At 48.1% G+C, this 22380-nt stretch overlaps 8 protein-coding genes across 8 annotated transcripts; 3 read left to right on the plus strand and 5 right to left on the minus strand.

Moving 5' to 3' along the window:
• F4822DRAFT_15835 (uncharacterized protein) lies at positions 1 to 1966 on the plus strand. Its single transcript, XM_051453114.1, has one exon. The coding sequence runs from the start codon at positions 330 to 332 to the stop codon at positions 1410 to 1412; it is 1083 nt and encodes a 360-aa protein (XP_051319305.1). The 5' UTR covers positions 1 to 329; the 3' UTR covers positions 1413 to 1966.
• A 360-nt stretch (positions 1967 to 2326) lies between these two features.
• On the plus strand, positions 2327 to 6325 carry F4822DRAFT_384960 (phosphatidylinositol 3). The gene is made up of 5 exons (XM_051456579.1): positions 2327 to 2783; positions 2842 to 3028; positions 3087 to 5577; positions 5637 to 5841; positions 5891 to 6325. Exons 1-5 carry the CDS (start codon positions 2704 to 2706, stop codon positions 5928 to 5930), a joined length of 3003 nt encoding a protein of 1000 aa, XP_051319306.1. The 5' UTR covers positions 2327 to 2703; the 3' UTR covers positions 5931 to 6325.
• A 1159-nt stretch (positions 6326 to 7484) lies between these two features.
• Positions 7485 to 8928, minus strand: F4822DRAFT_15901 (putative glutathione-dependent formaldehyde-activating enzyme). The gene is made up of 2 exons (XM_051453116.1): positions 8651 to 8928; positions 7485 to 8595 (listed from the first exon to the last, which is right to left on the minus strand). Exon 2 carries the CDS (start codon positions 8499 to 8501, stop codon positions 7938 to 7940), a length of 564 nt encoding a protein of 187 aa, XP_051319307.1. The 5' UTR covers positions 8502 to 8595; positions 8651 to 8928; the 3' UTR covers positions 7485 to 7937.
• Positions 8929 to 9300: 372 nt separating this feature from the next.
• Positions 9301 to 9797, minus strand: F4822DRAFT_424003 (uncharacterized protein; the record flags this gene model as incomplete). The annotated part of the gene is made up of 2 exons (XM_051460079.1): positions 9301 to 9428; positions 9500 to 9797. 2 exons carry the CDS (start codon positions 9795 to 9797, stop codon positions 9301 to 9303), a joined length of 426 nt encoding a protein of 141 aa, XP_051319308.1.
• A 305-nt stretch (positions 9798 to 10102) lies between these two features.
• Positions 10103 to 12769, plus strand: F4822DRAFT_15892 (uncharacterized protein). The gene has a single exon (XM_051453115.1). It carries the CDS (start codon positions 10352 to 10354, stop codon positions 12431 to 12433), a length of 2082 nt encoding a protein of 693 aa, XP_051319309.1. The 5' UTR covers positions 10103 to 10351; the 3' UTR covers positions 12434 to 12769.
• Positions 12770 to 12921: 152 nt separating this feature from the next.
• Positions 12922 to 15294, minus strand: F4822DRAFT_424005 (uncharacterized protein; the record flags this gene model as incomplete). The annotated part of the gene is made up of 1 exon (XM_051460080.1): positions 12922 to 15294. The coding sequence occupies one exon, from the start codon at positions 15292 to 15294 to the stop codon at positions 12922 to 12924; it is 2373 nt and encodes a 790-aa protein (XP_051319310.1).
• A 724-nt stretch (positions 15295 to 16018) lies between these two features.
• Positions 16019 to 18086, minus strand: F4822DRAFT_16005 (uncharacterized protein). Its single transcript, XM_051453119.1, has 3 exons — positions 17735 to 18086; positions 16427 to 17674; positions 16019 to 16344 (listed from the first exon to the last, which is right to left on the minus strand). The coding sequence occupies exons 1-3, from the start codon at positions 17838 to 17840 to the stop codon at positions 16184 to 16186; spliced, it is 1515 nt and encodes a 504-aa protein (XP_051319311.1). The 5' UTR covers positions 17841 to 18086; the 3' UTR covers positions 16019 to 16183.
• Positions 18087 to 19273: 1187 nt separating this feature from the next.
• On the minus strand, positions 19274 to 22246 carry F4822DRAFT_15995 (uncharacterized protein). The gene is made up of 2 exons (XM_051453118.1): positions 21771 to 22246; positions 19274 to 21719 (listed from the first exon to the last, which is right to left on the minus strand). The coding sequence occupies exons 1-2, from the start codon at positions 22104 to 22106 to the stop codon at positions 19401 to 19403; spliced, it is 2655 nt and encodes an 884-aa protein (XP_051319312.1). The 5' UTR covers positions 22107 to 22246; the 3' UTR covers positions 19274 to 19400.
• Between the last annotated feature and the right edge of the window lie 134 nt (positions 22247 to 22380).

A 22380-nucleotide genomic window follows, 5' to 3' on the forward strand; every position in this document is an offset into this window, starting at 1 on the left:
TTGGGTGCAACCTCCTGCATTAGTCTATATTCCACCCTTCCATCCCTACCTCCTGCTGTACCTACCTAGTACTTTTGTACAGTAGGTAGCCACCACCCATTGGTCGAGATTAGAATAAAGATAAAAGATCACCCTTGTCTTTAGCAGCAACGTTGACCAGCCACTGTCCAAATCTATTCACCTAAAAAAAAAGGCTTTGCGCTACGACAGACAACAAGCAAGCCCTTGGTCTCAAAAAAAAAAAAAAAAAGAGCTGCCCCGCCATTTTCTTATAGCTCCCCATATTTATTCCGAAATTTTTAGCCACCAGGAGGAGAGAAAATCAAACTATGTCAACCCAAGAAAGCTCTTATGCGCCAAAGTCGCCCGACCTTTCATCTTTCTATTCCGGCGCATCCTCTGACATTCCTCAGAACCCCAACACCCCAGGCGGTTATCCCTTTCAAGCCGGGTTTGGGGTCGGAGTTGGACCTACCTCTGCTCCCGGAACGTCTTTGAGATATAACAATCAGCCACAGCCCCACCACCATCAATACAGTACATATCAACAACAGCCTGCACCACCTGCACAAGCACAACCCACCAGTGCTCCTACATACAGTAATAACACCGCTTTCAACCCCTACCCTAACTCTCAAGGCGGTGGACGACAACCACAGCACCAGCAGCATAATCACCAACAACAGCAACAACAAAGTCCAGGACAATACTACTCTCCCCGACAACAAACACAAACACTACTTGCACAGACAAACACATCGTCGCCTTATTCTTTACAACAAACTCCGACTGCGACCGCCCCCGCTGCCGTTCCTTTTTACTCGTCCTTCTCCGAGTCTGCTGCACCTTACCACCAATTACAAGCTCAACCTTCTCAGCTACCAACTTCACAACCTAATTTACAATCAACTCCGCAATCGACCTCACAATCATCGGTTGCTCACGACCAATTTCAATCTCCAGATTCTCCGAGCACCATGCCGCCGCGAAAGATCGCCCCGGCGGCAAAACAAGCCGAGGTGGAGCCCTCGCCCGTTAGAACGAAGTTCCCCACAGCACGAATCAAACGCATAATGCAAGCAGACGAAGAAGTCGGCAAGGTCGCGCAGCAGACGCCTATTGCCGTAGGCAAAGCTCTGGAATTGTTTATGGTACAGTTAGTTCGCAAGAGCGCTGAAGTTGCGAAAGAGAAGAATTCTAAAAGAATTACGGCACAAATGCTCAAGCAGGCAATAGGCTCAGCTAATGAATGGGATTTCCTGGCTGAGATTGTTTCCAAGGTTGGCGAAGAGAAAGAAGGTGGCAAGAGTACCGGCCGAGTCAAGCCCGAAAGCGATAGTGACGAAGAGGTAGATGGGGGTGAGGTCAAGAAGAAGGGAAGGGGTGGACGTAAGAAGAAGGTACCGGCATAACGTTTTCTGGTACTTTCTTTGCATCACCTGTTTTTCTTTCTACGGATTATACGACAGCAATGAGGTCATGATGGATGATTTAGGCCGCTGGCGTTCACACCTGAAAGGCATATACCGGCGTTGGAGGTTTGGTGGCCCACCCTAAATAGTGATTGGGGAGGGAATGACTTTGGACGGAGGCATGCGAAAGCTTTTTTTTTTTTTTTTACAACGAGTTGTATCAATATTTAATCCCGGAAGGAATGCAAACGTTGCCCTGTCCCATTGAAACAAAGACTGGTCTTATTTCTCGTGATTGACATTCGTGATGCGATTTATGTTGTTTTTATTCCAGCAATCCATTCCCTTTTCATGTCTAGCTTTATAGAATTTTCAATGCGTATTGATTTGGCGTGCAATTGCAATTTCATCAATGAGATTATCTATGAAGAAGACTAGCCACGATTCTGTCTAGTGCATTGTCCATGCTGCTGTGTAATTAATTATATGAAGTCTCAATGATTCGATCGCGATTGCTATGTCAATATTTAATCGATTAGATTATTACATACGTGCGCCGTATCAGTAAGAAGTATGTAATAACTTAAATTCTTTCAGTGCAGACCGGTGTAATTATTAAGGTGGGAGAGCTTTCTCTCGGTAGATTCGGCAGCTCGTACCGCCAGATTGAAGGAGGTATATGTACCGGCGTTGCCTGTATTAGGACGTAGCTGAAGGCCAATCAAATGACACGACAGCCCTGTTCCCGTTAAGGTTGGTGCTAAGGAGGTGTTTTATAGCACGCTATGTCTATTATACCTTACCGTCTAATATTGTATCTGTACCTGCCAAGAAGGACAGAAACAGAAAGGGGACTTGAGGTTTATTATTTTTTTTTCCTTACTTGACGTCGAAATTGGCCCGATTCCACGTATCAATAATTAAAGTACCTACCGTACGGGTACGTTAGATGCGCGCGCCGACGCCAAACCCGCAAATCTTTGGCCGAATCAACCACATATGCATATACTCAGTACACCCATACACCCTGCTACTACGACCTTGTACTTGCACTTAGTCTTACACACCTACACCTACATAATACCTACCTATACATTTATACCTTCATACCTACATCTACACTTATATGGATGTAGGTCAATCTTCAACACCTTCACCGTCTATGCTTCAAAATTAGCTGCATTCGACAGCCATGACATCTCTTTTCCATTCGATCCAATCATTTGATGTCGACTATAGGTGAGGCATCGAGCCTCATGATTTCTTTTTCCATCCGTAAAGTCAGCTCGCTATGTCGTGGGATCTACTCCAACGTTTTATCGAGAGTGATGTCTTCAACCAAAACCCCTTTCTCTCTGTATCCTATCTATCGTAGGCAATCCCTCCCACTCTTCTCGTCATGAATAGGTATTTGACCCAATTTATACAGTCGGTATGCAGACCACGTCGGAATCCACTATGTTTTGTGCTCTAAGCTCCGCCAATTCCCCTACGAGGATATCGAATTCTTCTTACCCCAGCTGTGCCACCTTATAATAAGTGTCGACAATGATTCTATGGCATTGGAAGAGTTTTTGCTCGATCTCTGCGAAGAATCTGTTACCGCCGCCTTACTGGTTCGCATCCGCGCCAAATCTATTACATATAAGATCGAATTGCTGAATATAGTTCTAGACATTCTGGCTCTTTCAAACCTACCTTCACGATCTCGCACCGACACCGCAATCTCAAGCATTTAAGACCTGCCGAAGAGTTTATAACAAAGTACAACATATTGTGTTTGGGCTTTCAGACACTGCAAGACATGAAAAGATTAAAGAGAACATTTTACCCGTCACCGTACTTGCAAGTTTTGTGTTGGCCAGTGTCGGTCTTCCCATCGTACCGCAATGGGCCGGCCCCTTAGCTGTCGCGCAAGCGAGAAAATCGCATCCTTCCGGTCATGTCATATCCGAAACGGGCGAACCGACCCAATCGAATCAACAACCCAACCAAATGTCCAAGATAACTAGAAGCCAGACTGTTGCTGGGAGCTCGGCGAGGTCACGGCGGCCGCGTGAGTTAGCTCGAGTTGGAAGTCTCCCTGACTCTAGACAGGCTGTTTCATCACCGAAGAAGTCACCATATCCTACTACTCCCGTAACCGTTGCCAGTCCTGAGACCACCGGAGATACTCCACCCGAGTCGCGGAAACCTGGTTACATCGACGGTAAATTGTTGGAGGCTCGGCTAAGCTCGTCGTCTCTTCCGCTTCCCGAAGTAAGATCGCCGAGGACGGTAACACGACCGATAACTCCGATGTCTGCTGGTCTGCCACGTCCAACCGATACAATATCTCGAAGGCATTCTCATCATGTGAAAACGCTTGCAAGCTTAGCAGAGATGACTTTAGCTCAAAAAGGGAGATTACTCCGACAAAACTACTTCCATTGCCAGACAGCATTTCTGGCAGCGCTCGAAGATATATCGAACCGATTAGTCATAGTACCAAAGCCAGCTCGTCTTAGCGCTTTGCGAGCCGAGCTTGCATTGATTGCCAGGGACCTACCAGCTGAACTAGATATACCTATTATATGCCCACCTACACTTGTAGATGGTTCACCCGCGAAGAGCCGTCACCATCGTATCGTCAGACTCAATCCGGCAGAGGCCACTGTTCTGAACAGTGCTGAGAAAGTGCCATATTTGCTCATGGTTGAGATTCTTCGTGATGATTTCACTTTTGATCCGACTTCAGGGGACAACCAAAGATTACTTAGTAATCTTGTTGGTGAACAAGGCACCCGCAAACGTCTCTTCGATTTATCAGATGCGCAAAAGACAGATACTACTGAAAAGATACCTGAAACCGTTGTGGAAAAGATTGATAGTGTCTTCGAACCAACTTCGGGGGATCTAGGAACATCGCCGATGCTCAAACCATTCGATTATGAGGAGAATTTGAGTAAAAGAAATGGAAAACAGCCTGGTCATCGCAGAGGCACACCCAACGGCACAGGTAATGTGCCTTCGTCAATTGACTTAACGCCGTCGCGTGCTTCGGTGGCGTCAACATCTAGGTCTAGTAGTCCTGGTCCACTCCGAAGAATAGCACTACCGAATCAACGCAGCGTGTCCGGCGAGCAGCCCGATTTCTCAGCCCTAGCAACACATATGCGAACAGCATCACAAATGCTAGCCCAACTTGATGCGACGAGCGGCAAACGGCCACGCCAGGAAGTTGCAGCCATTCGATCAAAAATTATTGCAAGTATGCAGAGTCTAGAAGAGCAAAGCTTTGATCTTGATGACGGCCAAGGTCCAACGTTTGATTTGATCATGGCTAAAGCCGCTAGTGCTGCCAGCGCGACAGCGACGTCTTCAACTTCCGAAGGTGGGGCAGACTTAGATGAGGATCTTGACCCAACAAGTAACGTGAATGCTGGTGCGGCGAGGATGGAGAACGATGCAATGACAGGAGGAGTTCAAAGAAAGGGAGACCGCGACGACCCTAGTGCTGCAGTTTTTGGAGAGGCGTGGAATATGAAAAAAGAGCGAATACGAAAAACCTCACCCTATGGATGGATGAAAAACTGGGATTTGATTAGTGTCATCGTCAAAACCGGGGCGGATCTTCGACAAGAAGCATTTGCCTGCCAACTTATCCAAGTGTGTCATAAGATATGGGTTGATGCCGGAGTTCCTGTATGGGTGAAGCTCATGCGAATTTTGGTCACGGGAGAGTCTTCAGGTCTCATCGAAACAATCACGAATGGTGTTTCGCTACATTCGCTCAAACGAAGTCTTACTTTGGCATCGATTGATTCAGGAGTGAATCCTCGGCGTCGATTCGCAACATTAAAAGACCATTGGGTCAAAACTTTTGGCAAGCCGGACAGTGAGCCTTATAGGGCAGCTGTGGACGCCTTCAAACGATCCCTTGCGGCATACAGCATCATCTCGTATGTATTACAATTGAAGGACCGTCATAACGGGAATGTGCTCATCGACAACGAAGGGCATATTATCCACATTGATTTTGGATTTATGCTTTCAAACTCACCTGGGTCAGTTGGATTTGAAGCAGCTCCTTTCAAGTTGACGTGGGAGTATGTGGATGTGTTGGGTGGTGTAGATTCTCCGGATTTTGAAGATTTTAGATCGTTATGCAAACAGGCTTTCCAAGGTGAGTTGGACTCAAGCGAATTAAGGATCTTAAGTAACATTTCACTAACTCTACTCTAGCTCTACGGAGATCAGCAGACAACATTGTCGATCTGGTCAGCATGATGGGACGAGATTCAAAAATGCCTTGTTTCGCGGCTGGAGTAACACAGGCTACAGCAACGTTACGGCAACGCTTCCAATTACATTTAAGTGCCGACGCAGCCGAGAGTTTCGTAGAGACCGATCTCATAGCGAAGTCTCTTGGCAGTTACTATACACGACTGTATGTTCATCATCACTCGTTCTTGAGTTAACATTCTAACAAGACACAGTTATGATACATTCCAGTACCGCACACAGGGTATATATTAGGCGCTTAGACGTTGAGGCCTGTGTCAAGGCTTCAGGGAGTTGATAGCATCACGGCATTTGGGCGGCGTTGTAGGCGATATAGACTCAGGTTTGGATTAAATCTCCACCTAGGACACAAAGCTACTACTACTATATATTTGAGTGACCATATCTATCTCGGTCTAAGAGTAAGACTTACTTAGACTCGTAAATAAAGAAGAAAGGTTGTTGAAACTTATTTTTATTCCTTCGTGTTTGATCATTCGGATCACTTAGAAAAGGGGTAGATGAAGATAGATCCAACGTGCGATTCGAAGGCCCAGACTAGCGTGTATGTTCTCCCTCTACCAAACAACAATAGGAACATGTTCCACAATCAACCTAGCTTTTCTCCATGACTGTATCCCCCCAAACAGTAGTTTCCCACTCGCTACTACACATCCGTCATGAGATCATTCATACTTCAACTACGAAACTCAACCTAATGTACCTAGATTCCTAAGGGTAATTAACAAATGATCAACCCAGATTAACTTTTTTCCAAGCCCTGATTAATAAAATGTCATTCCACTAGTGGTTATTCGACTCTGTTATGCCTTCCTGTTGGTACTCTGTATTATACCCCTGGCGTAATATTTAAGAAGCTGTTCACTCCCAGATTTTCTCAATCTTCCACCTTCCATCATCACACCACTCTACTCCCAAAGACGATACAGCCTACCACGTAATTCACACCGCTCTCCTATTAGGTAGCGATGGCTCATCATATTGCCAAAAACTCTCTTCACGCCTCCCTGCCTGCATTTCTCCTGGCTAGGTGAAGCGCGTTCTATTCCGGCTCCGTTCTAATACCAAAGAGCAGCCCAATATGAATCGCCACCGGTACGCGACATCCATGAGAACGGACGGAGCTGGTGTTTCAACCCTCTGAATCACTTATACTATCTGCGAACGGAAAGTTTTATTCCACCGGCCCACGTAAAGAATCACGGCCGCTTGCGAGGTTGATTTACTTTCTGGCATCACGTCATTTCTTGTTACATCATGCCATGGCTAGACTTCACCGAGTCGATATTTAGCACACCCCATTCATCAAACAGGGAAGCGATTATCGCCTCTGGATTAATGCTCAATCTTCAACCGTCGAGTTTCTTTTTTGCGCATAACCGGCCCGGAAGACGAAGGGATCTGGCTCGCGTCAATTGTCAAGGGTGTCACTGGCGGAAACGATTACTTATTCACACAATATATTGGGGCAGAACCAAGAAATGTCACCGGATACGGGGGTCGGTGTTGCTCCCACATCGTGGGGGTCGTCAATGGTGCTGGAGAAATTTCGACTGGGGACTTTGATACGTAAAGAACAAGTCGAGTGATTGATCCCAGCTGACTTCACAAAGTCGCAAAGAATTTTTTCTCTTTTTTCAAACATTATGATAGATTAGGTACCAATCGAATTATGGCGGTGGCACTCTACGACAAGAATTCAAATAGCGTATACGCAAAATTTTCCGTAGTTAAGAGGGGGCGAAGTCAAGATATCTCATATTCGTATATACATAATCCGAAAGCTAGAAGAGCGTTCAATCACGATAATACATGGGTAGTTATAAGAAGGGGCTAACCTTTTTTATTATCTTTCATCCACTTACCCCTCTGAGAAGGTATGTCTACGACGTTACTTGATTACTGATCCCCACAGGAGTGTCCGCCTATAAAACGAACTGTGTTCCCTTTCCCTCATGATGTTACCAACTTCATGTCCCGAAAACATACGGATTTCACGTGGCCAATGGGTAAAAGCCCCAAACACCCTGATGGACACCTTGATGGACTGTGGGCATTATAGGTCCTATGTATACAGTTGTACCATCCGCATATAACCTAACTACGATCCTCTCCGATTAACCCCCTTTTCTCAGTCATCAGTGATATTCCCCGTCTACAGTATGGCTCCGCCCACGGCGAGGCGGGTGACCTCATCCATCATCATCATAAGCGACTCCTCTCCCGACCGACGCTATCTAGTCATTTCAAGGCCCCGGACTTCTTCGCAGTGAACGTAGCGATGAGGTCCATCAGCCCGGGCGCGAGGACATCGTACGTCTGGAGGCCAATTCCATGAAGTTTATCACGGACCTCACCGATCTTAGCCGGGTCGAAACCCTGCTCAATGATACTGCTGACGAAAGCCGCGAACTGCGGCTCCTGCCAGCCGGGCTCGGGGCTCAGCTCCGCGTGCACGAAGTCGAGACCCTTGAAGGCGTGGTCTACTTCAATGCGTCCGTATAGATGCACGCCGCAGCTTGTGCATGCGTGTCGTTGGATCGCGGCTTTGGGGTCAACGATTTGGAGCTTGTGCTCGTTGGCGGTCACCGAGAGGTTGTCGCGTGGTATCACGCCGACGATGCTGAAGAGCGCACCTTCGGGCTTCCAGCACTTGGAGCACCCGCAGGCGTGGTTGTGCGCTACGTTGGAGGCGAGGGTTACTTCGACGGGGTCGCTGGCGCATTTGCAGTATAGTTTACCGCCTGCGTGGTTGGGGTTGCCCTTGGTGAGGCCGTTGTCGAGGAGGGGGTGGAGGGAGACCATTGTTGCTTGTTCGTTCGGTTTTTTCGGGTGTAGGTTCGGAAATAACTAGGCTGCTATGTCTGTCTAGATGTATATGGATCTAAGAGGGGCAACTCTTGGATCGAATTATTCGAGGACTAGACACATCCTTATATGGAGGACATACCTACGTGGGCGAGGAAAACACGGGTTATCCATATCCTACCTTGGTATGGAGCGAGTTACAGCCTACTGCCTACGCCGCTTGAGCAATACTTCAGATTTCCGAGACGAGCCCGCGATACCCCAGGTGGAGGAAGAGGGGATACGGTAGATCATATTCATCTTTCGGAAACGTTCAGCTAGATCGATGGCGTGCTCTGTCATATCCGGGGCTCGGATACCCTTACATGCAGAAGGGAGCGAATTGATATAGCCTGAAGGTGCCGCGGCGTATGCCATAACTCGCCAACAACCATGTTTCACTAAGAGCGGCAGATGCTGTAGCCTCCACCCTGCGTTAGGAACGATCGGAGATAAGTCGGCATGACGACGATGAGGAGCGCTTCTTGGGGTCACCTCGGTCACCTTGCACTTCCCGCCCGGCAAATTTATAATTGGATATCATAAAATCTTGGCCTAGCTTGCGAAGCGAAACTCGATGCTTAGCCCATTATAGTTGGATATAGCGAGTTTAGTTGCATTGTGCAACGGTAAGCCTTGACGATTATACCGCGCTACGACTGTTAGAGATATACAAGGCATCTCGATGGGAGATGATAGATAATAACTCTTGCATATTCGCCGGAAACTCGGGTTTCTGCCGTTGGCTAATATCTGACTAAGATTTCTTCTCGTTCTCTGCTAAAGCGCGATTTAAGAGTAGTCCGTCTAGACACGCGCGGACCTCGACGATCTTGCCATCCTTCCATCGTGTCGACCAAGAGTATGTGTTGTTGTACAACATAACTGCAAAATCGTCAGAAAATCGCCGAGGGAAGAAAAAAAACAAAGAGAAGGAAAGGAGATAAAGAATTTACCATTTTTGCATTTTGCTTCTGCAGCGAGTTCTATTACAGCCCACTCCTCGATTTCCCCACCAATGACGCTCTTAACATGGAGTTTCATAACTCCGTCAAATACAGCACTAATCCGGGAGAGCGACTGTGACAGGAACATTTCCTTGTCCTTGTAGTGGCCCGATAGCGCATGTGTTCCCATTACGGTCCAGTCGACATCGTCGGCGACGTGAGCATAGAAGGCCGGTGCATCGCCCGCTGTCAAGTAGGCGAAAATCTCTCGGATTCGGGCCTTGGTGGGGAAGTGCGAAGTTGACATTTTACTTATTACTATTGTCTTTTCCTTTCTAATCTTTCGTCTTGTTGCATTTCGCATGCTGTGTATTTTGAAGAGCCAGCCATGGATTCTTAACCTCAAATAAGACGATTCTTCTAGTTGAGTGATGCCAGGGGACCATCGGAGATAGTTTGGTAAACGCCTTGGCGGCGTTTACCAAGCACCTAAGTCCAACAATACGCCTGAGATCTTCACTCAAATATACTATATGATGGGAGCATGTCGACCCTAACATACGTAAGTCATCGTGACCCGGCTAGGAGATATGAGGGCGTTCCCCGAAGACTAGAAAGTTATCATTAAGAACCAAGGGTAAAGGCGATATCAAGATCAATATGGATGAAATTGGGGTATTCTCGTTTCTGTGAATGTTGAAGTAGTGTATTAGAAAAGCTGCTATCATGGGGTAATTATCGCGACGAGGCTCTGGGGCTGTGCCTGTAAGCAAGTATTGAATCGAATAGGAACGCCGCTGCGGATCAGAAGATTCTTCCCCAACTCAATTTCGGTACAGTGTATTGTCGCAATCACATACTATGTCCTATGAGACTTTGGAAGGCCTCACTACCCGAGAGAAAATACGTAAAATATTAACTGATAACTGGCGGCTCGAAGGTGGTCGCGCAGACCTGCCTATTTCCTCACTTATCTCGAGGGTAAAATGGACGGAGCGGTTTATAACAACGGTTTCCATAAACAGTGCTACGGGCAGAACGAGGATGAAATGCTTGTCGGACAAAGAGCGCAGCGAGCTGCTTTCTAAAGAAGTAACAAATCTTTACGATGCGGCATTGGACGGCCAAGATCACGTCTTTAAGTTGGAAGAAATATTTGGTGATTTGATTGAATGCGAATTTAAGGAACAGTCTGATGAGCAGCAAGCAACCCTCGTTGGTATCGTCTGGTCGTTTCTGCAACGAATGCCCGCTTGCTGTCCGGAACTTCCCGAACGGCTTGATAATGTACCTTCGTGTTACTTCAGCAGCGACGTGAAATCATGGACTCATTTGAGGGTCGCATCCTTGGTACATACAAACTTGATCAGATTATTGCTCGATTATGCGCTCCAAATACTTCATGGAGGAGGTGGTGTCTGTGCAGGCTCATCAGATCTTCAAACCATCCTAAATGGAGTCGGTGAGCTAATCGATTTAATCTCACTTGGGGAATTTGCCGATTCATCACGTTCTAATCCTGCGGTCTGGTTTTGCGTACGGTCTTACCTCTGGAGTTTCTGGCAGCGTGCTAATACCTTTCAACACTTCGCATGGGTGACACGCAAACTGGGTACTTTGGATGGTGTACGTCAGTGGCGCATAGGGAATCTAGGATATGACTACGGATATAGCCGGCAATTTTCACCGTCGCCGGGTGTTTCGCTCCAGCAGCTATCCCGGAAGGTGTCACAAACCGATACAAAAGCGAAAAATGTCTGTAATTGGACATTAGAACTCCTTATAGGCCAACATATATGTTATGGCCTTGATTTTCGTCTGTTTCATGAGAGATATGCAGCAATACTCGGGCAGGAGCCTGGGCGTTGTCGTTCGAACTCATCAGAAGCCTGCGATGGCAAACACTTTCAAAATTGTCTCAGATTCTACGGAGCTAAGATTGAGAATCAGACAGCCCATGACGTCTCCTGTACTTATAACTCTGAATCCGAGCCACGGTTACCCTGGGATGAAGCGTCATATAGGTCGGTTTCTGGGGCTAGAGCCGTCCATATTGACGCCGAAACAGGTTCCACGATTAAATACTGTGCTGCTTCGGACAACACCTTAACTATTTCGCATGTGTGGAGCCACGGACAAGGTGGACGGCCTGAAGAAGGGATTAACCAATGTCTACATCGCCGGTATTGCGCCATCGCGAGGCGGTTGGATTGCGACTCATACTGGATTGACACGACATGCATCCCGGATGAACACAAGCTCCGCAAAGAAGCGATTTCTCATATCAACAGAACGTTCAGCTCTAGCAAGGCTGTACTAGTATGTGATAAAGATTTAATGAAAGTCGACATTCGCGATTTAACCTTACAATTGAAAGAGTCCATACTGGTGGCTGTGATTCTTTCAGATTGGAATACGCGGGCCTGGACCCTGTTGGAAGGCATCAGGGGACGCAGTGCTCTATATATTCTGTGTAAAGACAATTTGACCGTCAATCTGGCCGATCTATTGATGGATGTGGTCGACAAGGGCCGAATCGATATTGTTGTCTTTGTATGGCAAGTCTTTCACATGCTTCCTTCTAAACCATACAACAAATTACGTGTGCTGATGGAGGAACCTGACGATGAAATTGGAGATATGGGATCTTGGCTAAGTAACCGACCAGCCAGCCGCAGCGGGGACGACTTTGTTATTTGGAGTCTCCTTATTGACCCCGAAAAACCACCTTACTCCGATGCGGTCGAGTTCTGGAGGGCCCAAGTTGGCAGGCTTGTTCGCACTGGATACCTCGTATCGAGCACGAAGCGACTCAAGAAGAAGGGCTTGAGCTGGGCTCCCGAATCAGCATTAGTAACCTCTACGATACCTACCGATCCGACTAGCCTAGTGAGCCATCGAGCTAATAATGCCCGCAGATCCGAGTATGCTATGATTACTTAAAAGGGACTCTGGGGCTATTGGCTGAGTTATGAGTTCAAACCCAAGATGCAGTCTTTAAACGACGATAAAGCCCCCCTGGAGAAAGAACTTGACAAAATACGATCGCGATTTCTCCGCATCTATGAGCATGGGATTCTCCTACGGCCCTGCCCTTCGTGGTACAGGGAACTCACAACTTACTCTTTCGGAGAACGAAGTGAGGATCGTTCGGAGCGAGGGACGTTAGTTGCGGTTTGCGCGTCCAAAAAAGTATCGCGGCTTTCTCTCCAGGTAAGGGAGGGCGCGATTATACGAGAATCATATCGTTGGATTTGGCGGGGTGTCTATGAATGGCCTATTGACACACCTCTCCCGGAAACATCGGCGGAGGTACGTAGAAGCGAGTGGGTTTGTATTGCTTGAATCAACTCTTTTAGAGCCGTTGTCTGGTGAATGGCATTGATAAGGGATGTACCCCAAGAGAAGGGTAATGAATCTGAAGACTGATATTAAATTAGTGTCATCTGTTTATTAACCAGATGTAAGTTCATTCCGTTTAACTTCACGACCTTTTGCCATTTCCACTGCTTCTTGTTATTCGAGGCGCAAATCGCAAATAAAGATAGGTTCTCTTCACTGCCGCGATTTTGACCTGTATTATATCCCGTATACGGTACTCCAGTCCCGCCCATTTTTATGGGACAGAGGAGCGCAACATCTGAGTACTGTTGGAAAAGATCGTAAGCATCTTTAAGACGTGGATCACAATCTCTAACATCATGAGGCCGAAGATAATGCACCAACCAAGTTCCGTAGAGCCCATTTTCTGTGATGGTAGCAGTGAAGCTACCTTCGCCATTGTACACGAGAATCGATTGTCCTTCCTTTCCTCGGCCATATTCTGATTCTCGTGCATATGGACTTGATGGGGCCCAAGAGAAAAGGGGAATGTTGATTCTTGGTACATCCGACATCAAAAACCCCGTATTTATATCTTGCTCGACCATGTCGATCCAAAGGTCTTCTGCCTTGAAATATGTCTTTCTTTCGCTCATAAGTAATGACCAGATTACAATCTCGTCACCTTTCCTAGTAGCATGACGATGGCTTAGCATACTAGCTGCATCTTCGAGGCTTCGCTGTTGGATTTGACCCCACGTATCTTCATCGATAGACTTATGATTAATAGGGAGGAGATGTCGCGTTGAGAGGAAAAATAGAGCAAGGTCGAGGTATCCTTCGTAACACTGCTTCTCTAGACAGCTACGAACTGAGATTGTTCGATTATCAGAGCATAGGACATGTAGGTTTATGGATCCTTTAACAGCTTCCAACATCGTCCATGCCCGAACGTTCCAATCGCATAGCAGAAGCGCCACAAGTACGTTTTCGGCGGTTTCTCGACTTGGGTCTTTCTGATCTGCATCCGCCACTTTGATACTCATAAGGTCCTGGTCAATGATAATGGTTACTTTGCTAATTTGAAATATTTGGTTAATGAATAATATTGCTTCCCATCTCCGGGTATGGTCTTCGGGGATGCAGAGGGTATCAATCCAATATGAATCACATCCATGCTGTCTGGCTATTTTGGAGAAACGTCGGTGTAAACAAAAATTCATGCCAGTACTTGGCCGACCGCCGTGGCCATGACTCCAAACATGGCTAATGGCTAGAGTGGAATGTGATGCTTCGACGTACTCAGCCAAATTATGAGACGTGTTTATCCCTACTGCTCTTGGTTTCCCTTGTAAGCTGTTATAACTCGACTCGTCCCATTTGATTCTCGAGCATCCAGGACAGCCAGTATCATGTATAGATTGGTCGGGCTTGACTAGCCTTCGATCTGTGAAACGACCACAATCTAGCGGGTGCGCCCCGCTACACGGTTTGTCTCGTAGCGGTGAGCACCTGGGCTTCAGACCTTGGAACAAACGATTGAATGATGATACAAGGCTTGTGACCCCCAACCCATGTGATGCTTGGTCTGTTTTGAGCAATTGAAGTGCCCAATTGCACATATATGGTGCTGCTGGGGGCTGGTCTGTCTTTTCGGAATGGGGTGAAATATCGGCTAGAGTGGGAATGTCTTCTAAGAGGCGACGTCCCCCTTTCAAGGAAATCAGATGGTCAACCTCGATGTCGTACCCAAATCGAAGGTGACGACATATTATAGACCAGAGGAATAAGACAGTGGTACGATACCATGTACATCGGAGATACCACTCAATAACAACATTACCAGCATTAACGTCCGAACTTGAGGTAACGTGTAAATGAATGAGATCATAAAGATAGTCGAGTAATACCGCGAGCCTAAATGCTAAATCATCCCAGCCCGAGCGTAAGACTTGACTACTTGTTAACCCTATCAATACTAGAGCTATTCGTACTTCAATAATGTTGGGTTGGTGTGAGACAGACAAGGAAGTTGGCCTGGAAATATCTTCACTTGAAGAACCGGGACGGCAATAGAGGTCAATCCCCTCTATAGCAGAGAAGGCTTGGCTGAATTGAGCGGGCCAGGCTCCTAACCGAGATAGGAGGTTATGCGCTTTAGAATCAGCATCCGGAGGGAAGTGGGGATCATGAGAGTCAACCCAGATAAGTACGAGGCACGAAAGGACATCGTTTAATCGCTCAACGTGGCGGCATGGTTCCTTGATTGCGGACCTAAGCTGGTCTAACAAGCTGACTGAAAATTGCTCAATCTCCCCCATTTGAGAAGAAAGCTTCGGCATATATATCATGCCTTTATGATTATGGTGGTATCTGCGCTGTATATCACTTCGAGGATCGGATTTTAGAGCTCGAGCAAGCTCGGCGGTGATGAATTCAGGTACTCTCGGCTCGGCCGTATCAGGCTGGGATTGACTGGCCATTCTGCGAAGATTGTAGAATGCGAACACGATGTTAGTAGGAGTGGTAGACTTCATGCAACATGCTCTAGCTTGTTGAAAGTACTTGTTTCACATTCAATCCTGTAGGGCTGCGCACTCGTATCTTCGTCAACGAGTAATGGAGGGGATGTGATAGGTCATTTTAGGGTACAAGCGGGCTAGCCCGCCTCAAACTCGGGGATAATTTTGAATGGATGGAGTAAGCTATACAACGGGGAAATATGCGTATGAGTCATCACCTGAACGAGAAACTTTCCGTAAGAGGTGATACTGGGGATTCGTTATACCGCATTACCCGCGTGCCAAGGCAGCAGACCGAGAGGCCCTTGGGGTTGGTGGTATTGTTAGACATGGACGGGAGTATCACAACTAAGACAATACATACTTGTGTAAGTTCACTTATACAAATTTCTAGCTGGCTGGCCAGCCAACTGGTGTAGCTAAGAGGGGTAGGTACACATAAAAGAAATGCTGTCTGAGAAAAAGGAAAAGAGCATAACACGGAATCCACCCTTTCTACCTCGTGCATGCATAGCCCCATGCCTCGCCGTGCAATGAAACCCGCAAAGGAAATATATAGGGGATGATTGAAGCTCAAAGCGCTTTTATCTAACCCAAATCGTGCAATATTGAGATATACGTCTTAGTATACCTGTAAGAATAAGTTATATCTAGAGCCGTTGGGAATCATCGATAACGCGGGCTGCAAAATGTCATACAGTCGTAAATGTGAATGAAAGAGAGAAAGAAAACCAAGCCCGCAAACTTTCCAGGATCCAATGGCCCTGTAATCCTCAAATGGCTACCAAGCCCCTTAACTAGGAGTAGTTGCGGTATGTCTACGCACTCGTAACTCCTATAGTATAGCGCGTCAGGTAAGACCAGTAGTCTCAGCCATAAACCTCATCGTGACCCATAGAAACGGCATTTCGGCGCATCTTCTAGTCACACAACACCTAACGCTGTCCCTGTCCCTGTCCCTGCGGTGCCACACTATCAACCTCAACCTCAAACCGCGGGATGCCCCCGGCACTAAGCACATTAAACAATTTCGTCAAATCATCGCCACGGTACGCACTCATATCATACGTCTCAGTGGGGCTAAAATACGCACTCCTAACAATAGCGCGCAGGCCCCAACCCGCTCGGTGCGGGAACGGTTCCTTGCCGCCGGGGTGTTCGAAGGCAGCGGTATGCGTCCGCACGTATGAAACCGCCATCTCCTGCAGGACGCGGATACTCGCGCGACAGCTCTCCAGAATACGCTGCTCGCCGTGGCCCAGCCAGCGGATCGTCAGCCGCACGTCGTACAGACGTAAGTGTGGCGGCGGTGGCGGCGTCAGTTGATTGGAGCCTAGATTGGGGGCGCTGGCTTTGTAGTTTAACGGGGGGTAGGGACGCGTGCTGCCGGGGCTTGTACGCAGGGAAATGAGGGGGTTGGGTGTTGGATTCGTGGTGGTAGTTGTGGTGCTGGTGGCGGTCGGTGTAGAACTTGGAGCTATGTGATTTGTCGCGAAGGTCATTGGGTGCGGAGTGGGGCCTGGGGGACCGGCCTGCGGCTGCGGCTGCGACTGGCCCGCGGGTATAGGCAGGCTACACATGACAGCAGCAGGCGGCGGCGGCCCTGGGGGGCCATTCCAACTCGCCGGTGGTGCGGGCGGTCGGTACGAAGGGGTAGAACCGGATGGCGGTGGGCCTCCCATAGGAATTGTAAATTTAACACGAGGAAACTGCTGTTGTGGAAGGGATCGGATATGGGTTGGGATCTCATCGTCGGAATCATCGTCTTGGTCGATGGGTGGAAATCTCGAGGAAGAGGGACCCCAACTCTGCCTATTCACGGCACCAGCAGCAGAAGAGCAGGAAACAATATGCGACGGCGGTGGCTTGCTACGACGCTTGCTGATATTGTTACCTTTTTCGTTGCCTGCCGTAGTCTCACGACAGCCAAGGTGGGGGTCAGCGGACGAAGCTGGCGTTATGCCCGCCTCGTCATCCGAGCTACCCCAGCAAGCGGTCGAAGTCGCGGAATGTCCGGAAACGATGGATGCCACATCTTCATCTTCTACATCTTCATCGTCTTCTTCGTCCTTCTCGTCATCATCTTCGTCAATTTTGGCCTTTTTAAGATCTGGAGGATAGGAGAATCCATTGCTAGTAATATAATGGTGGACCGCTTCGCACGATTTAGTGTGTAGTGATTCGATAGCTTTCAAGGGTGTGTGCCAGGAGTCCGAAGCGAGGAGTACATCGCGGGAGTCCTCATTGGCTCGAATCGCATACGCCTTAAATTCCCCTACGGCATCTTTGACGGTGATAACCGAGACAATGTCGTACTTAGCCACAAAGAACTCGCAATTGTCTGCATAATAAAGTTAGTAGAGAGGCTAACGGAGCCTCGCGTGACTTGTAGAACACTTGCCTATGATCTGGCCTCTATAGTCGAAGGTAACGGAGTAAGGTGCCATGCTGTGCTCTAACTGACGAGAGGAGGCTCTAAGAAACTGGTCGTAGGTGCGTATGAGCATTGATCAAGATCTAAAACGATAATCTTTGCTCTCATGGACCAGATTCAACATATTAGACGGCAGGTATTATATACATATACCTGTAGTGCGGGAGGTGATCTCCTACGGGATGGTCCTGCACGTAACCATGCTTTTCGGGAGACTGGGATTAGTTTTATGCAACATAAACACAGAGTGAGGCGGAATAACTATCAACAACCAATCTTGGCGGTAAGGGAACACATTTCTCAGCCCAAAGCAGGGTTCGTGACACGAAAATTAGCTGAGGTATGGACTACATACCCGACCGCCTCCGAAAAGTAGTAAATCCCCATGAGACAAAGGGTATTGTTGATACGTCAATGGCTGCACTGGTTGACCAACGGTCGTATTTTAAGGGGGTACACAATATACATGTTGTTGCCTTTGAAGCAGGTTTCGGCGCTGGCGAGTAGTCCTGGCCCATGAGGGAAGAGGGTAACACAAGGCACACCTTTGGCCTGTTTTCGGTAGTTACGGGTACCGGCCCGAGGTCATACTAAGGAGGTACATGCATTGTATCGCAAACGCCGGTCGTTGATCAACAAGAAAGGAACCTGAAAAATTGGGCACAATTTTGCCACGATAGGCCGTCTGGGCATACCCAAAGGCGAACGATTCTCGTTGCCCCGGGCCACAACTTTGTGGAATGATGCCGGAGACAAGATGTCTAGAACCCTCCGGGCCGGACGCCTGGGTTGTATCGACCATAATAAGAAAAATACCACCGGACTGGTTTGCGAAGGGTTGAGGGCCAATTAAATCGCAGGGCGAGCAAGTGATGGTTGGGTGGTCCGGATTGTTGGGATTTGCAACGTCCTCTTTTTTACAAACACGGCTATTGAGAATTAGCCATTGCAACGCACTCAGCTCATATTTAATGAAACCATCGGAAGACCTGAATAAAGAAAATTTTTCAAGGAGGAAGGGATCCCCAGATTATTATATAGTGTGCGACCGACCGAGTGGTGTATGTTAAAAAGGCCAGAATTTAGCCAGTCTCATATCTCAATTGCTGCCGATTTCGTCCATATGGTAGGCTTATTTCTCCTAGGCAGAACGGGAGGGCTGGCCAGACCACCTTCGATCTCGGTCCTCAGCTGTCCAATGCCTATCTTGGAAAGTCGAATTGTTTAGGCTGCGTATTGCAAGGCTGCAGGTGGACTGATACTCTGGCCCCTTACTATTGGGCACGACCTGCCGAGAGTCGCCTCCTGTGGTGGAACAATGCAATGGAAGGATCGGCGGTGAAGTAATTGCTTCTCCTTTACCTGACCCCAATTGGGCATCTGGCGATACTGCTTTGAGACGTCACAGTGAGTAACGGTAAGATTCGCCAAGGGGGCGCCACGACAACGACACAAATGCTGACTGTACCCTGGTTTGTTAAACCGGCCACAAACAACCGGAAACCAATCGCCCTGTTTCTAAACTGGATGCATATTAGACAGTAGTATCACATTTTTTTTACATTCCTTGATGGGATACATCCTTCGACTAGGAGTATCCTAGCGCTGCCACGCCTGCCTGTCGTACTTCTACCTACCCAACAACTGATAATCGCTCGAGTCGCGCTTTGACTGCATCTACCAAAGCCGTCTCACGCTCGATAAGTCCCTTGACTTGATTTATCTTAACCTTTCGGAGTTCCGATGGTATCCGCAAGTCAGCCGCCGGGGTGGTCACGCCCTCTTCTCCTTCACCAGTCGTTGCACCTAGTTTCTCCGCCTCCTCTACAAGTTCATCCCTTAGTCGTTGGACCTCCTCAAACCTTCTCCTAGCCTGCTTGATTCGTGTTGGCGCCTCTGTTGGCGTCGTCGATCCGAACAAACTTATATCAAGAGATTGAACTTCGTTAACCCAAGCCTTCTCCTTATCGCTCAATTCGCGACTGGTCGCCTTGCTGACAACCTTTCGCATCTTCTCCAATCGACGGTTGAGAGCCTCTCCCCTCTCTTTTGCGCTTTGCAGCCGCCTCTCTATCGCGGCATTACTTGACTCTGGTTCGCCATCGTCCAGGTCTTCCCCTGTAATAGCCTCAACCCTACCCTTAACTTCATTCGCTTTAGTGACTTGCTGTCTAAGTTCAGTTTGCAGCTGAACGCATCGTCGGAATACCTCGGAGGCCGCGATACCGAGCCTATGTGTTTCCATACTAACCATCTTATGCGCCTTGGTAAAGAGTTGTAATGTGACCGGCGAAAGCCGAACTTCCTGATTAACTATAGTTTTGTGATGGCTTGTACGGATTTGGTCAAGCAGGGCTGGTAATTGCGAGCTTTCATCGAAAATGTGTGATAGCTGGAAAACAGGGCGGGGCTCGTAAAAGTCTAAGGGTTGGACTTCCGCATCCTTGTCAAAGGAGGGCGAGTCAGACCGGATTGGGGCGAAGTCGTCATCTGGCGTGTCAAATATCAAGGCGATTGGATCAAATGGAGTTGCAGATAACAAGAAATAGCCAAGGTCAGGGTCGCGAATCGCAAGTGCGGCAGCTAGTGGAAGCTGGCCTTCACCCTGGGCTGTATCTGTGTAAAGTCGCTCCCTAGTCGAGCTTTGCGCGTTAACTAGCAAATCAATTCTAAATTCAGATCCAGCTTGCGAATCGCCCTGGAGCTCACTTTCCAGGCGAAAGACCCATGGTGATAAGGATATGTGCGTGATGCTGGAGGGATGGGTGATGTAGAAAGAATATCTTGAAGTGACGTCAGAACTAAACATCGGCCATCCATCTTCTGTGACCTCTAGATCAGTCAATATGTCCATGCTTTGGAATGTTAGTAAAGATGGGGATTCGGTCAAGCGGCCCATAGCCTTGGATTTGTTCCGGGGAGGAAGCCATTGGGCTTGTACACCGTCTAGGTCAAGGCACACTCGTAGCTGACCACTCGACGAAAGTAAGCAGACAATGGAAAGAGATAGGCCCTCCCCTTCAACATCCTCCATCTCGAGCTCCTCATCTTCACCCATCATCAACTCGTCGGTATCAAGTTTCTGACCAATTGCGAAAATGTCCGTTAGCTCAGTGTCTAGATCGTCTTCGCTCTCTGGGCTCAATTCTAGGTCAAAAGGTCCTTGTAAGCGAGGAACTACGCCTGGCCTTGTAGGGCGCGTAAATATCTCCGTGGGCGGTTCTCCTGGGGGGCCCTCAATAACTCGCGGTTCTTGATTGTCAAGGTCTGACATCCAATCCAGTTGCTGTTGCGCCAATAATTTCGCTTGTTCGGAGACATTTGGATCGTCTTCGGCTGCCGCTAGGTTCCCGACTATTGAGATCGAGAGCGATGGGATTAGAGTTGGCGGTGGCGCCCACTGCGTAGGCAGTAAGGGGCATAATGCGTAAACGTCACCTTCGCGCATCGCGATCCAGAGCGTCATCGGCGACCAACCACCAGAACCTCTACCAGCGAAACACGCCGACGCTACATCCATCTCGAACGAGTCGGGGGAGAACCCCTTATTTGTCACATCCGGCGAAGCAGCAAAGTTCTGGTCTAGAGAGGTACCGTCCGCAAGCTTCTGCAAATCAATAGTAAGGGAGGGTGTGTCGAAAGACCATCGATCCTTCTGGGAAAGCTCCCAGACTCTGACGACAGCATCCTTTGTTACCGTAACTAACGCGGAGCCATTAACCCCCAAAGGATGCCATATAGCAGACGCGATCGGCGAACGATCCATAACATGAGTTGTTGGGCCTAAGGTCCATGATTTCGGTTTGATGGCATCAAGACTCGGCGCTGTGAGGTGGGAAGAATCGGGCAAGAGAAGGATACGAATGGTGTGAGTCGTTACAACTGCCATGAAGTTCGCATACGGCGATATGATGAGCTGTTGGATATCGCTACCAACGGAGGTTTTAATAGTCTAACAGGGTTAGTGGCCCGGCAACAACAGGCATGACGAAAAGCAACCTACTCGGAAACCCTCTGCGCAACCAGTCTCTATCGACTCTCTTAATAGTTCCTCTTCGGAATCCTCACGCTTAATCCGGATATCACCTCGAGCCTTTGCTTGCTTTTCCTCCCATCGCTCCTTTACATAGACGAGGTCTGCCCATCTTATTTCTTTTCCAACCGCAATAAATACTTCGGTACCACGGCGAGCGATCGTTCGTCGCGGTCCATCCCTGGAGGAGACTTTAGAGGTAAAGGTTGAAGTAGTTGGGGTTTCGTTTGTGTTGGGTACAAAGAGATCGTGGCCGGGCGAGGGCGCCAACAACCAGGCGGGGGTATAGCTCTTTATCTTAGGCATTTTTCTAAGGTTCGGTGGGTTTCGGTAAGATTGGTAAGGTATTTCTGTCGCGTCATCAGCAGAATTGCATTTCTGCCTGAGACGTAGGAAGAAACGGCACGGCGTAGGTCGGTGTGCTGATTTGCGATGTTGTTTTGGTTAGACTGGGAATTATTATATTGGCGAAGGCGGAAGATCTTGGATGTATTGAGCTTAAACTAGACAAATTAGTAGATCATCCCTTTGCCCTACCAGAGTGATTGAGGTAGGCTCCGAAGCTAGAGCAATACAGAAT

This window comes from Hypoxylon trugodes, assembly GCF_022578975.1.
Source record: "Hypoxylon trugodes strain CBS 135444 unplaced genomic scaffold F4822scaffold_1, whole genome shotgun sequence".
NCBI lineage: Eukaryota > Fungi > Ascomycota > Sordariomycetes > Xylariales > Hypoxylaceae > Hypoxylon > Hypoxylon trugodes.